Source organism: Myotis myotis, unplaced genomic scaffold (assembly GCF_014108235.1).
Source record: "Myotis myotis isolate mMyoMyo1 unplaced genomic scaffold, mMyoMyo1.p scaffold_m19_p_11, whole genome shotgun sequence".
In the NCBI taxonomy this organism is placed as follows: Eukaryota; Metazoa; Chordata; class Mammalia; order Chiroptera; family Vespertilionidae; genus Myotis; species Myotis myotis.
Genome location: NW_023416315.1, coordinates 58,694,343 through 58,710,216, shown reverse-complemented (window position 1 = coordinate 58,710,216; position 15,874 = coordinate 58,694,343). Strand labels below are relative to the sequence as shown.

Sequence of the window (15,874 nt, the reverse complement as noted above, 5' to 3'; positions counted from 1 at the left end):
AGATTCCAACGGTATCACTTTGAACTCAGCTTAGTCACACAGTCACCAGGCAGTCCCAGACAGGTGAGAACATTGCTCTACCTTCTGGTTCTCAGGAGGGAACTGGGGACCAGGCCTCCCTTCCTCTAAACTGTACTTCAACCCACCAGGGGAGGGGGTGAGACAATTTATAAAATTACCTTGATATTTCTTACCTTTTTAATGTGGCTTTTTCTTGATTGGGCGTTCATTGGTTGCTGTAGGCCTTTGACTGATTTTCTGGGCTCCTATAAAGTTATTTTAGCTGGTCTCCGGTTGTTTATTTAATGCTTCCCTGGAAGAATGAGGGCCTGGCGCTTTCTGGTCTGCCGTCTACCTGAGGTCCTTCACTGGTGGTTTTCTGATCAATCACATCACACTATTGGCTATTGGTCTATTAAACACTCGCATCTTTTTCACATGAATTGCCAAGCCAGCAACTCTGTTGTACAATATATGCGGACTTGATTTTTTAAAATGGAAATGCAACTTTTATTTTCATTTTTTTATTTTACTAGAGGCCTGGCGCATGAAATTCATGCAGTAGGGGGGTGGGGTGTCCCTCAGCCTGCCTGCGCCCTCTCGAAGTCCGGGAGCCCTCGGGGGATATGCAGGCCTAAGCCGGCAGTCAGACATCCTTAGTGTGGCCGTGGAAGCAGGAGAGGCTCCTGCCACTGCCACTGCACTTGCCAGCCATGAACCCAGCTTCTGGCTGAACGGTGTTCCCCCTGTGAAAGCACACTGACCACAAGGGGGCGGCTCCTGTGTTGAGCGTCTGCTCCCTGGTTATCAGTGCACATCATAGCGACCGGTCATTCTGCTGTTTGGTTGATTTGCATATTAGCCTTTTATTGTATAGGGTTTTTAGCCCCACATTCTAGCTTGATAAGATCACTTAGGGTCTTGATTCATCTCCCATATTTGCTACTTATAGATTTCTATAAAGCCAGCAAGCATGCCACTTATGCCTTTGTCATGGTCACTGTAACATCCAGTGGCCCTGGCCTGGTGGCTCAGTTGGTTAGAGCATCGTCTTGATATGCGAAGGTTGCAGGTTCAATTCCCAGTTAGGACACATTCAGGAATCAACCAATAAATGCATTAATAAGTGGAACAATAAATCAATGTCTGTCTCTCCCTTCCCCCTCTCTCTAAAATCAGTAAATAAAAAATTTTTTAAAATAGGACCCAGGACTTGGCTAAGAATAGTATCCTGTGACAAGTCTCTAGAGACTCAATTCCAGGCAAAGTCTACATGGTGTGTGATTCTGTTACCCATGTTGGGATTCTTGGGTTCCCTAAGGTAGAAATTGAGAGGAAACCTCAGAGAAGCTTTCAGGCAGATTTTATTAAGCTTGTGCTCGAGCATGGGGAGGCAGCACAGAGGAAGGGAAGGTTCTCTGAACTGGCTCAGGGGCCCAGTTCTGCATGGCTGCTTTCAAAAGCTGGGGACAAAGTGGGCTTGCATGAAAAGACAGGCTTTTTGAAAATGGCAGGCAGATTTAGCCTATGGGCTATAGTTTGTTGACCTCTGCCATAGTAAAAGGGAAATTAAGTTCATCAGAAATAATTTTCCTTCACAAATCCTTTTCAACACATATCTCTCATTATAGTATTTTATAAATATGCAAGCCATATATATATATATATATATATATATATATATATGCGCCTAATATGCAAATTGCCCCCTCGGGAGTTCAGGAAACCAGGAGTTCAATCACTCTCTATGACGTGCACTGACCACCAGGGTGCGGAGAGGAACGAAGGAAGGCCCCTGCCTGCAGCCAGGGAAGGGAGGCCCTAGCTGGGAGCCGGAAGGTCCCAATCGGCCCCAATCACCAGCCAGGCCTAAGGACCCTACCTGTGCATGAGTTTCGTGCACCGGGCCTCTAGTTTCTTTAATAAACTCGAATTTGGTAAAGTTTAGCGTCAGGTATACTGGTTTGTAAATCTTTGTTTCCATTTTTTAAATGGCAGTATTTTTTGTCTCCAATACTTTTCTCACTGTCATTGATCTTATGACATAGAGATCTTATTATATAGGTCCCTCCATGTTCTCACTCCCATTAGAATGCCCTGCCTCACTTTCTCAGTCTCTGCTCCACTGCTTCCTCCCCAGGGAGGATTTGGCTTCTTCTATGGCCACCATGCGTCTGCCTTCAGTCTCTATCGTCCAAACTCCTCTTGCTTAATACAGTCCTCAAAGGAGCCTGGCTCCATGGTTCATCCTTGGAGTCTTCATCCTTGGCAAACAGACAGCCTTAGAGGGCGGTAGATGAGGTTTCTCTAAGAAGGACTACAAGGCGCGCGCGTGTGTGTGTGCACGCACGCGTGTGCACATGCTAAGCCTACTTATGTGTGATTGTGAAAGAATATGATGCAGGTCACTGTTACCGTAGGTAGGAGCAGCATAGAAGAGCAGCATAGGAATTGCTTGCTGTAGCAACCTCTTGGTCGTTGTGCAAGTCTACACAGCCCAAGACTTGTCCAATCACACACACGGTATATTCTGAACCTCACCCTCTGTTTTTCTTGTTTGGATATCATATAATCTTTAGAGTTTGTTATAATTCTAAATATTATTCTGGTGCTTACATCATGTAATGCTTATTTTCTTTGTTTAGTGTTGCAAGGTGTTAACTATATGTACTGTATCTTTCTTCATGTTTTATAGCACCACACAAGATGTCACTTCAATTTGAAAAAGGGTCTTTGCCACAGAGAAGACACACGATATCACTCATCAGTCACCCAGGTTCCAACACCAAACCCACCCTCCCTCCAATCCCTCAGGGCCGGAAGTACAGCAGTACTTGACATTGAAAGTACACCATTACTAACACGGAAACCTTGCTCCGATCACACCCAGTTCCTGTGTCTCACCTGGTCATGGATCCTGGCTGTTTCTTGCACAGCCATCTACCTCCAAAAGAATGTCCTGTATGCCTTAATTTTCTCAATCAATTTCTTTTGTGAGTCTCTGAATAGTGTTTATTTTTTATGTAAGTTATTCTTAACTTTTAGAAAAGGAATTTGTTTTTCCCACAGCCATTAATGACTTTTCCAGCTGCTTCCTGCCTAAAAGATCTGACGGCAGAGTCCCCCAGGATCTCTGCGTTGCTGAGTGCAATGTGATTTTTGTCTTTGGGTTTATTTTTTTCCTTTTTATTGAATTTATTGAGGTGACACTGATTAACAAAATTATACAGGTTTCAGGTGCACAATTCCACACACATCATCTGAACACTGTCCTGTGTGTTCATCACCGCAAGGCAGGTCTCCTTCCATCACCATTTATTCCACCCTTTGATTTTTCGATATATCCAACTGGGATTGTGCTCTTGAAATTTCACTGTGTCCATTTATAACATTAGTGTATACTCTAGGGAATTGAAATGTTTTATTCTTCTGATTATGAAAGGATTGTAAGTTGCACCTAGCTATGCCAAACATGATATCAACTGCATCGCTCAAAGAGAGTTAATTATTGGAATTTTCATGGTTCTTGACTAGCTTTAGCAATATCAAGGAATAAAAAGTATCAGATATTTTTTAATTCACCCTTTCCTGACTCTGATCATGTATTGCCTGCCATTAGAAATGTTTTAAACAACTTTAATAATCTTTATGGTTTCACTACTTGCTACTAGTATTTGCAGAAAGAAAATATGGTAAGGCTGGCATTCAGCTGGTGTGCCAGTAGGATTATCCTGGTTGTTGAAATATTGCAGCACAGCCATTTGGGTTGCTAAATGGTCTCTTCTGGAATCCTCTGTGCTAGAGGACTCCTGGGGCAGGAGCCTTCAGCAGTGCTGTACCAATTGTTATATATTTTAAATAACAAAACCCTCTAATGACTTCCCATTTTAACATATCTAAACCCCCTTTAATGACTCCTTCTCCCTGACTGCATGTGGATGTTCCAGGATTTGCAGTCATCTGTCTTCTACAGCCCAGTTCTCAGCAGGAGTTGGACAAAGTCTTTTCTTGGGGTTGGTGGGAGGGAACGGGGGCAGGATGTGGGGAGGAGGACCAGGCTGAGCAGGAAAAGGGAGGCAGTCCTCTCTGGGAAAGTGGGAAAGCAGAAGAGGGGGCCTTGTGCCCCCAAAATCTTAATGAATAGTTACTTCCACCTGCATCATCTCATCTTTTAAAAAGTTATTGTGAAGTATTTTAGATGCAATAGAAGATATAACAGTTACAATTTCAGACAATGTGGAGGAGGTGCACTTTTCCTTGTTTCTCCTACTAAGTACGGCTAAAATCCTAGAAACTACACATAAAGTAAACATAGAAGACTGAGAGGTGAAAGGGAGAAGAGAGATGTAGGGACCTGAGTGACAGCACAGTGCTGGTTTTCCTTTTGCCTCAATTACCCTGAAATGGGTGCTGGAAGAGCTGCACCTCAAACACTAGCACTAGTGAAGAATAGTAACCTCCCTCTTGGATAAAAACTGCTGTTTAAAATTTTAACCCTGCCATCCTGGCTTCTGTAAACATTTGCTTCCTTAAATAATAGGGAAAATAAGACTGCTCCCCATTCCAGAGAGGCCATCAACTGTGCCCCAGACAGAGCTGTCAGTGCTGGCGCCAGGCCAGGCCTTGAGATATGGTCTCACCGCCCTGTCCCAGCACACAGGACTTTTTCTCAGAAGGTCGGGAAGTCTCATTCCAAATTTGGAAAACAAAGAGCTGAAAAACGTACAAATAAGGAAGACTTCCACCATATTGGGCCCCAGAATTTGAGAAGCAAGAGTTCCTCTGGGCCCGCTAGTGCTAGCGAAAATGAAAAGGACTCCAAATAAATTTGGCTTATTGATTAAGGTGTGTTCTGATTTACAGTATAACAGCAGTACCATCAACAAAGACTTCAACAAAAGGCCTGCGCTCTCCGCCTACAAGGAAGGCGGCAGCCTAGCAGGAGAGAAAGCTTGTAGACAGTAACTGGATCACTTTAGCCTGGACTTCCGTTCCCTATCTGGTAGTAATGAGGCATCTCCTCCCCTTCCCATCAGTGGCATCAGAGAAGGTCTGAGGAGACCCAGGACTTCTACCATCTCTTTGCAGGGTCAGGGGGTGCCCTGGCAGAGGAGAAAGGAGTGCCCCTTCCCCTCCCAGCAAAGGTGGTCTCAGTGGAGGCCTAGTGGGGACTCTAAACTTCCATGTTCACCCAGCATTAATAAGGCATCATTTCTACCTTTCCCACCCTATGTGTCAAAATCAGCCGGGATGTAGAATTCACGACATCATCATCCAATAGGATTTGACATTTATAGAGCATTCCCTCCAGTGACAGCCCAATAAGCATTCATTTCAAGTTCTCATGGAGCATTTATCACAACAGACCATATCCTGGACCATCCAAAGAACACCTTAGTGCATTTAAAAGAACTGAAATCATACAAAGTTTGTTCTCTGACTACACTGGAATCTAGAAAATAATAATAGAAAGATAACAGGAAAAATCTCCAAACATCTGTCAATCGAACAGCACTCTCTTAAATTCATGGGTCTATGAGGAATTCTCAAGGTAATTAAAGAAATATAACAAACTGGAAAAAGATTAAAATACATCACATCAGCCCCAGCTGGTGTGGCGCAGTTGGTTGGGCATTGTCCTGTGCACTGAAAGGTTGCAGGTCCTATTTCTGGTCAGGACACATGCCCGGGTTTTGGGCTTGATCCCTGGTAGGGGGGACGTAGGAGGCAGCCAATCAATGTTCCACTCTCACATGTTTCTCTCTCTCCCTTCCTCTCTTTCTAAAAATCAATACAAAAATCTTAAAAACATATACCATATCAGAATTTGTGAGATGCAGCTAAAACAGTGCTGAAAGGGAAATGTATAGAACTAAAGCCATACACTAGAAGAGAGGATTCCCAAATCAATGAGCTCCTATCTCAAGCACCTAGAAAAAGAATAAAATAAACCCAAAGCAAGCAGAAGGAAATAATAAAGATTAAAAGTCAAGAAAAATGAAAACAGAAAAATAATAAACAAAAACCAAGAAAACAAAAAACTAATTCTTTGAAAAGATCAATAAAATTGATAACTTCTCTCTGGTGAAACTGACAAAGAAAAAAAAAGTCACAATTACCAATATTAGAAATGAAGCAAAGGATGAAACTACAGACTCTGTAGACATCAAAAGGATAAGAGACTACTACAAACAGTACTATATACCTAAATTTGACAGCTTATATGAAATGGACCAATTCCTCAAGAACACACACCACCACAACTTACCCATTATGGGATAGGTAATTTGAATCCTATATAATAAAAGGCTAATATGCAAATTGACCTATGGCAGAATGAGTATGTATGAATTCAATCGTATTAATCAAATCATTTATTTTCCTTTTTTTTCAACTTACTCATACTGATATATTAAAAAACCTCTTACAGTGGTTGAGTTTCTGTTCCTTTCTCTCTAGCCGCTCTCTCTTCCTTCTTTCCTCCTCCCTCCTACCCTCCCTGCCTCCCTCCCGGATTACCTGCTGACTGTAGGAAAGTTAGCTCTACATAAACAGAAATGCTTACAGAAGCATCAAAGGCAATATCACACAAATGAACAAGCAGCAATAGTTTAGTCAAAGTAAGAGGTCAAGACAAAAAAAATCAGTAAATGATACATAAAATACCCTTTTACATTAAACCAGGCACATCCCATTACTAAGATATAGTAGTCACAAAACCTTATGATTTTTTATTTGGCATTTTTTTAAAAATATTTTTTACTTTATTTTTATTGCAGTAATATTGGTTACTAACAGCATATAATTTTCAGATAAAACAAATTATAATGGGTTATCCGTGTGCATTATGACGGGCTCACCACCAAAGTCTAGTTTCCATTCATCACTATACATGGGACCCCCTCTACCCATTTTGCCCTCCCCTCTGGTAACTACCAACCTGTTGTCTGTATCTTTGAGTTTAAACCCTCATGAATTGACTTGTGTAACATCAAAGCATATAAAGCAAAAAGTGTTGGAAATGTAATTACTTTCTGTCCAAAGCAAAGCATTATCATCGATAAAATTAGGATGATAACTGGAGTGCCTGTTAGGATCCTTGTGGTAATTAAGCTAGATAATGCACGTGTGGTGAGCAAGAACACCCCATGCCACACACTCTTAATCTTATTCTTAGTCATTTCAGGACCATCTCACTCCATTCTGTTACTCCTCCCTTGGTTTTTACCTGGGGAGCCAACCGGTTCCTGCATTAATGAGAAGTGCCGTGGCTTCGCCTGCTCTCCAGGACCCCTGCCTGTGGCTGCAGCCACACCCCCGCCATTCGGACCACCGCAGGTATGCCACCCCTCCTTTAATGCAACTTTGGTTCTTTTCATGAAAGCACATAATAAGCCAGCTGCTCCGTGTGTCTGGGGCCAGGGATCTTTCTGAGCCTCTCTCTGCCTTGACACCTAAAGTATTCGTTCCTGGACGAGTGCCCACCACGTGGATATACTGGGACCTCGGTGAGCAGGCTGCCAGCGAGCTGTGTACCGTAGGCCAAGCAGTGGGCGTAAGTGCCTGCTCTGAAGGTCCCACATCAGGTCGGATTGCTGCTGTTCCTGGACCCTGACGTTATGTCTCTAGAGTAATGGCTATCAACTTGGTTTGCATATCAGACTCTCCATAAGCTTGAACACCACCAAAGCCCAGGCTCCATCCCAAGCCAGTTAGAGATGGACCTGTGGGCTTGGGGCTCAGGCACTGCATTTTTCAAAAAGTCCCCAGAGTGATTCCAACGTGTAGCCAGGTTCAAGAACCACAGCTAGATGGTGGAGTGGGAGATTCCTGCAACGATTTTGTCCCAAGTTTTTATTATTTGCCTTCAGGGGTTTACAAGTGATCATGTCACCACGCTCATTAGCATAAAGCAATTATGATCTCATCATTATTGACGTGATGATTAAAAATGTTATTTTGTTGCTTAGGTTTAATATTTTTCATATGCTTTTGTAAAATTAGTATTTTCTTCTTAAAAACTGTTGGTTGCCTAGGTGCTTTGGCTCAGTGGATCAAGTGTACACCTGTGGACCCAAGGGCCTGAGTTTGATTCCGGTCAAGGGTGTGTGCCTAGGTTGCAGGCTACTCCTCAGCTCAGGCCCTGGTTGGGGCTCATGCAGGAGGCAACCAATCGATGAGTCTCTCTCTCATTGATATTTCTCTCTGCCTTTCCCTCTCTCTTCCACTCTCTCTAAAAGTCAATGGAAAAATATCTTCGGGTGAGGATTTAAAAAAAAAAATGATTGGTTCAGGTCTTTGTTACATTTTTATCCTGGCATGTTAGTGTTTTATATTTTTATTGAGAATTATGTGTATTGAATATTAACTATTTGGTCCCCACTTGTTATCATGAATTCTTATTTTCTAAAAGCAGCACTGTCCAGTAGAGTTTTCCGTGCAAATATATATGCATAGAAATATCTACATTGTCCAATATGGAAGCCACAAAATAGCCCCATGTGGCTACTGTGACTGAGGAACTAAATTTTTAGTTTTACTTTTATTAATTTAGATGTAAGTAACTGCATGTGCTAGTGGATACCATATGGGACAGTGAAAAGCAAAAGGGTTTATCATCATGGTTGTGGGGCCACCTGTCACTACTTGAGCCAAATGAAGCAGAGACAAGGTTGAATCATATCCGTGTGTTTATGCCAATAATGCCGGCAGGATGGGAGAGCAGCAGCTCATCCTGTACATCTGCTCTAACCGCCCCCCCAGCCGGCTGATTGCATATGGATAAGGAAGAAAGACTAACTGTGAGGGCGGAGGGAGGCAGGGTGAGGGCTGCAGGGTGTCTTTGTGTCTCCTCCCAGGATCTTGAAGTCCAATAACAAGGTGGTTCATTTGCTATGACTTTTAAAACGGCTCCCCCCAGTCCTGGGACCAAGCATGGCCAGCATTCCTGAGGCAAACTCCGGGAGGGTCCCGGGTCCAGGCACAGCAACCAAATCAAAGTATCTCCTGTCCTTTGTCTGTTCTCAACATATATTTCTTTCTGAGTAATGGACCCATCTGAGTAATGGAGGCATCTCTGATCTTTTTACATCCTGTGTTTCTCCTTGCAACACATCCTCGTTTCCCGGGGTCTGTAGGAAAACCCTTATCTACAGTTGGTAAGGTGAATAATCCTTAAACATCTGTGGTCCTATTCTTGTTGCATCCCCTTCCCCCTATTAAAAATGTGGTTTATATCATTATATTGTATAAACTTTATTAATGTTCTTTATGCCTTGGGATGTGCTCATTTTTAAACCAGTGGAATTGAAAGTCTGTGGTATAAAATGTTGCTACATCTACTAACTCGGTTTTACTAATTGTATTTTTTTTAAATATTTTTTATTTCAGAGAGGGAGAGGGAGTCAGAGGAGAGAACATCAATGATGAGAGAGAATCATTGATTGGCTGCCTCCTGCAGGCCCACTGAGAATTGAACCCACAACCTGAGCATGTGCCCTGACCAGGAATCAAACTGTGACCTCCTGGTTCATAGGTGGATGCTCAACCACTGAGCCATGCTGGCTGGATGCTAACTGCATTTTTTAAACTGCCTGGAGATATCCTGTTATTTTTACCAACTTGCTGTGTCATAGATGATATTGGTATTTTAGTACCTCACTATAGTTGTGTTTCTGTGTCTGTCTTCTTACATATTGAATAGTTTTTTGCTTTATAAATTTTTTTTTAAGGAGTATATAGGAGAAGGTTTTTTAAAAAATATATTTTTATTGATTTTTTTTTTACAGAGAGGAAGGGAGAGGGATAGAGAGTTAGAAACATCAATGAGAGAGAAACATCGATCAGCTGCCTCCTGCACAACCCCTACTGGGGATGTGCCCACAACCAAGGTACATGCCTTTGACTGGAATCAAACCTGGGGCCCTTTAGTCCGCAGGCCGACGCTCTATCCACTGAGCCAAACCGGTTACGGCTGCTTTATAAATTTTGATGTTATGTTAATCAGCTCATAAATGCGCAGGACTATTATAGCATAGATATGGATTTCACTTTGCTTCAATATAAAAGGGCCTTGAACTTTTCCTTTGATGAGATCAGTGCCACCTCTGCTTATTTTTGTTTGCCTGACATATTTTGTTCTATCCTTCTGATCTTATTCTTTCTATGTAATTTGATTTTGGTCTCACTGTTGTAATAGACGTAGTTGGATTTCTTCTCTAACTCAGTCTAACTTCAGTGGTAGAGCAAAACTATATTTTGTTTTAATACTGATGAGTTCAGTCCTATTTCTGTCATTTTGTTTATATTTTGTGGTGAGTTAGAGACTGTAAAAAACAGCTGTTTCACTGACTGGTTTATGTCTTTTGTATATATTTGCTCTTTTCATTTACAGTGATTTGGAAGATATATTTTTCCCTACTCTGATGTATATCATGGAATTTAAAATGCTTTTATTTCTCCCTGCCTTTCCAATTTTCACAATTATAAATTTAATTAGGAATTATAGGCTCAGTTTATGGGACTCCCCCTACCCCTCTTTTGGCTTCATACTCAGTAGTTATGTTGTTTTATTTCTCTCTGGGTTTTTCAGTAGTTTCAGTGTTTACTACCAATTCTTTTACATGATTGCTTTCTCATTGTCAAATTTCTTAATCTAAAAGCCCAAAGGGAAAGTGAGGGGAGGGGAGCATTTCAGAAAATAGTTCTACAGTAATGTAGGAATCTGTTTGATTTCTGTATTCTAGTAGACAGATGAGGTGAGAGGCGACTGAATTTTTTAACATTTGTTGAAAACATATATTCTGCTATTCCAGGGTATATTTTCTGTCTACTCTCCCAGGATGCTGTGCTCAGGGGCTATACCAAGACTTGGCATCGGACTTAACTTTAGATTTCATTCCTAGTGCCAGTTATTTTGTTACTGTTGTTTTATTTGAATTTTATAATTTCTTTGGATTATTTTTTATTTTATTTTTTGCCTTTCATAAATGTTAGAATGGGGAGCTAGGATAGGTAGATGCTAACATGCTGCATTTCAATTTCTAGAAAGCACTAAATTTTCAAAAGTTCATAAAGATGTATGTCTGCATCTATGTATATGTAGGTTATACCACTCCATTCCAAAAAGGTTCAAGGGCACTTACAGTGGTGTATTCAATTCAATCAGATAAAACATGAAAAAGTAAGGATATTGGAGCAATGAAACAAAGGTCATGTTTAATATATAAAGTGAAAGCTCTTTTTGTTAGAGGTGGGTCACAAAATTAGGCTTCCTGGGAGTCACAGTAAAAATGCAAACATGGTCAGTTCCACAGTGTCCAGATTCATGGCGACCTTAAGGTAAAGGCAAATGGTTGGCCCAGAACAGTACAGCTTTTCTTGATTAATGAGACTGTGGGGGACATTTTAAAAAAAAAATTATTGATTGATTTGAGAAAGAGTGAGAGAGAGAGAAACATCGATTTGTGGTTTCACTTATTCAATCATTGGTTGCTTTTATGAGCTGCGACTGGGGATTGAACCCGCAATCCTGATGTGTCTGGACAACAAACTGAACTACCTGGCCAGGACCCCGAGACGTTTTTGTCCCGTTCTCCCAAGGAGGGCGCTGTAGGAATGTCTGGCCCACATTCTCAATACCTTACAGACAGTAACCGCAGTTGAGTTTGACACAATTCATTTTCTGAAATGTCCTTCAATAAAGGAAATTCTTGAGAGGCCCTGTCTAAATAAAGGTAGGGAGGCACTACAACATAATGATTCACTGTGTGAGACTGCTGTCCGAATATCTGAGTTCAAATTCTGATTCAGGCATTTGCTGGGAGTCTGACCTTGGGCAATTTCCTCGCCTCTTCCTTATTTCAACTGCTAGGTCCACTCATGGAGGGACTGATGGAGATGTCATTTCACAGGCGTCGGAGTGGGGAGGGAGGGAGGGTATGCAATGAATCAGGCTGAGCAGCAGCAGGCAGGGCTCCAGAGCCGCTGCGGTGGGTCTTGCAAGAAAATTAATAGTCAAACAGTGGAAAATTAAAGGAAAAGAAGGCACTCTGTCAGTTCTGAGAGTCACATTTCCATATGTTTAAAAGCGGGCACACTGAGAAATGGATGGCATGCCACAGCCACTTTGGCAGCGTTGTTTTTCTTTCTGGGTAGGATATTGAATGATGGTGTATATTTCAATTTATAACATTTGAGGTTCAATACAGCTCAGTCGTGATCATTATTCTAAGAGACCGGCTTTCCTCGGGGGCAGCCGAGGTCTGTGTGGAGAGGTGGAATAGTCCCTCAGAAGTTCTGGCAATCCAGGAGGCCATGGCTGGCTGGCTGGGTTCTGGCGAAGAAGGTGTTCAGCAGACATATGGACCTTCCATTTTAAAAGCATGCCTTCTTTCCTAAGTCCCTCATACTGAGGGAAAGAGCTGCATGTACCAGGAAACGCCTTTGTCACCGAGATAAAAGAGTTGACCCTCTGTACGCCCTAAGTGTCTGTAGCCGCAAGTAAATTCAAAATATCATGGCATGTGGGGGTGGTTTCCGTTTGGGACGCGTGGCAGTTATTAAACCACAAATAAACATAATGTGCAGCCCTGACTGGTTTGGCTCAGTGGATAGAGCATCGGCCTGCGGACTCAAGGGTCCCAGGTTCGATTCCAGTCAAGGGCATGTACCTTGGTTGCGGGCACATCCCCAGTAGAGGGTGTGCAGGAGGCAGCTGATCGATGTTTCTCTCTCATCAATGTTTCTGGCTCTCTATCCCTCTCCCTTCCTCTCTGTAAAAAAATCAATAAAAATATATATTTTTAAAAAACAACATACTGTGCAACGAGAGGCAGGGAGAGAACAAGCGCACAGCCTGCCAGGGTCCCCTGCAGCGCCCCGCCCTGGGGCTCTGTGTTTTCCTCGCCAAGTCCAGCCGGGACTATTGAGAGATCAACGCTAGCAGCCCCTCCGTCTGACCTTCCCCTTCTGTGTGGCAATCTCCCCGCTGTTGTCCAGGCCGGCGAACCCGCAGGCGGGATGTAGGAAACCACCCCGTTGGAGCATCGGAAGCCCAGGCCAGGCGGCTGTGGGCAGCTGCACCAGCCCAGCTTGGGAAGAGGCGACATCTACCTGCAGGGAGACTCACAGCCTAGTCCCCCAGAGTCATCCACATAAAGTGTTCGTCAAATGGTAAATGCTCAGCTAACGTGGCTGTTTGTGTAGGTGTTTGGGGCAAGGCAGGCTTTGGAAGATATGAAGGGTCTGTTAGGGACACCGGAAATGCCACTGCGCTTCCTGGTGCCTGGGAGGGGGAAGACCTAGACTTCCCTGGTGGGTCAAGCAGTCACGCACACAGCTTGCCTGGGGCCGCCCCCGCTTATGCCTGTCGAACCAGCGAAGCTACTGGCAGAGCTCCTGTCGCCCCTCCAGAGAGTCCTAGTGCAGGTGCTGTTTATATGGCCACTCTGTGTGTGGGCCACGTGAAGTCTGTCTGCTCATTGGTGCTCATACTATGGAAGAAACGGGATAACTTAAATATAGAAGGATTTAAACATTAATAACATACAAGCTGAAGAATAAGAATTTCAGGACCAAGAAATCAACCTTGATAATAAATAAAATAAAAACTCAAATTAGAAAGGAAGAGAGACCATAGTGTAAGAAGTTTCCATATAAAACTTATGTGAAAAGCATTTGGCACTAAAAGAAATGAAATTTCAAAAAAAGTATTTAGAAGTGTTACTCTAAGAAATGCAATAATAAATCTTAAAAGACAAAACAGAGAGCCTGAAGATTAAATAAATTTTAAAATAAGACTATACATAGAAAACAAAACAATAAAAATAGAGTGAAAACTCACTAAAACAATATATACCTCTGCACATAACACACACGTATGTTTCTCTTTTTAATATATTTATATATACATATTTATCTCCTTAGAAAAAAACTAAAAGAGAAATGGTGAAACAATGAAAACCAGGCCGTGGCTGGAAGCTAGGGAATGGCAACAACCCCCAGAATTCTGTGCACCGTGGTTTGCTCACAGTGCAAGGCCCAAGCAGAGTCCCTGTGGGGAGAAGAGGTGTGAGGGCACCCAGGGAATTATGCCCCCTCTTCTCCCAAACCACAGCAAACCCCTTAAACCGTGTTGGTGAGACGCTGCATCGTTGACTATATGCCGCTCAGATCTCCAAACGCCTAAACATTGTATGTTATTGTTTTCATACTTTTTTGAAAAGTGGTCATGTGAAAAAACTCTTCCTTAAAAGTACCTGGTTAATGAAAACACCCCAATCTTAAAATCTAGGATAGCAAAGGGCGTTGTTTACAAAGACGATGAAATCAACATAGGAAGAACAGCTGCTTAGTGTAACAATCTGCCCAGCACCAGACCAAATCCACGATATTGCTGTTTTTACAAAGCAGATGCAGAAGTTTGTTGAACAGGCGCTATGAAAAATGAGAGCAATTTGATCCGCTCATCAGAATGCCTCCATCAAATCAGAGAGGCCCAGCTAAGGTCATGTCTTACTTGCATTTAAGGAGAAAGGTCTGCAGTTTCATATTTAACTTGTGAAAAGCTCCAGGTTTTTATTAATCCAGGCAGTTGATGGCGTGAGAGAGGAATTTCCAATTTGATGAGGTGAATTCCACAGCTTGTTAAATTAGAACCCCAGACACTAAAGCTCCCAGTCTGATTTTCACCCTAGTTTATGAGGTTCTCTTGAAAATGTATTATCCTAATGCACGCCTCTCACTCTCTAACTCCTCTAAGAAATGGTACTTCCCACCAATTACAAAGTCAAAAATATTCTCCATTGCCACTGTGAAGTAAATTGTATATTTACTGGATCATTGGGCTTAGGAACTGAGGTACAATCTGTTTTCCCCCTGAAATTGTGGTACTTGAAAATTGTAGCAAAATCCCTGCTCTAACTCAGAATTCTGACAAATGGAGATTTTGCTTGGATCGCTACATTAACCTAAATAATAACGCCACTTGCTTGTTCTTGGCTCAGGTCCTTAAAAACCCAATTAATGTGTGATTCAGAAGGCCAGATGGAAGAAGGAAAGAGAAAGACAAGAAAGGCGCGGTAACTTGAAGTTCAATATTCTGGTTGGTTCCAACGCACCAGCATTAATGAGGTGACCTTCGCCCAGGAAATGAAGCCACCAGGAGAGTGTGTGCACTTCCCCTGACTCGGTCCTGGTCTCGCTAGCACATCACTGTCTCACGCCTTCCCCAGTCATCCTGTGTCAATCTCTGTCCAGAGCCCCAACCCACTCCACCCAGGACTCAGCCCCTCCCGGCTTTATTCCTCTCTAGAGCATGTTTCACCATCTAACATTATTCTAATTATTTATCTTCTTTAGTGTGTGTTTCCCCTTATGAAAGGGAAGCCCTGGGAGGGCAGAGGTGACCACAGTTCTGCATTTCCAGTTTGCTGTTACTGTGTGTGTGTGTGTGTGTTTAATAGTATGCATTGTCTGATGTTGAGCTTTGTAAAAATGCTATCGTTGTCTGTTGTCTTCTGATGTACTTTTTACATTCAACAGTATGTTTTTTTGTTTTATTTTGTTTTGGAGAAAATCCTGCTTGTTTTATTATTTATTTGTTTTTTTTGTTTATTTATTTAGTTAGTTCTCTCATATTATGTTTTTGAGATTCCTCTTTGGTGGCAGACGAAGCTATAGTTCATGCCTTCCTTTCCCACTTTCCATTCTCCTTTGTCAATGTCAATTTTGGTCTTTTCCCTTTTGCAGAGCGAGAGCAGCACTTGTGAACAGTCTTGGTGTGTCTGCTGGTGCCCGTGTACAAGCGCTGCTCTATGGGTACAGCCAGGAGTGGCATTTCTGTTGCAGGATAGACACATTTGTGGTTTTAAAA

At 42.4% G+C, this 15,874-nt stretch overlaps 1 protein-coding gene across 2 annotated transcripts in view; it reads left to right on the top strand.

The window, feature by feature from the left end:
* The window catches only part of LRGUK (leucine rich repeats and guanylate kinase domain containing), a 103,716-nt gene extending 100,156 nt beyond the window's left edge, over positions 1–3,560 (top strand). For both annotated transcript variants that reach the window (XM_036328648.1, XM_036328647.1), the window contains one exon: positions 2,696–3,560. In XM_036328648.1, coding sequence (XP_036184541.1) covers positions 2,696–2,838 — 143 coding nt within the window. In that variant the 3' untranslated portion in view covers positions 2,839–3,560. The remainder of the gene's footprint in view (positions 1–2,695) is intronic.
* Positions 3,561–15,874: the final 12,314 nt, after the last annotated feature.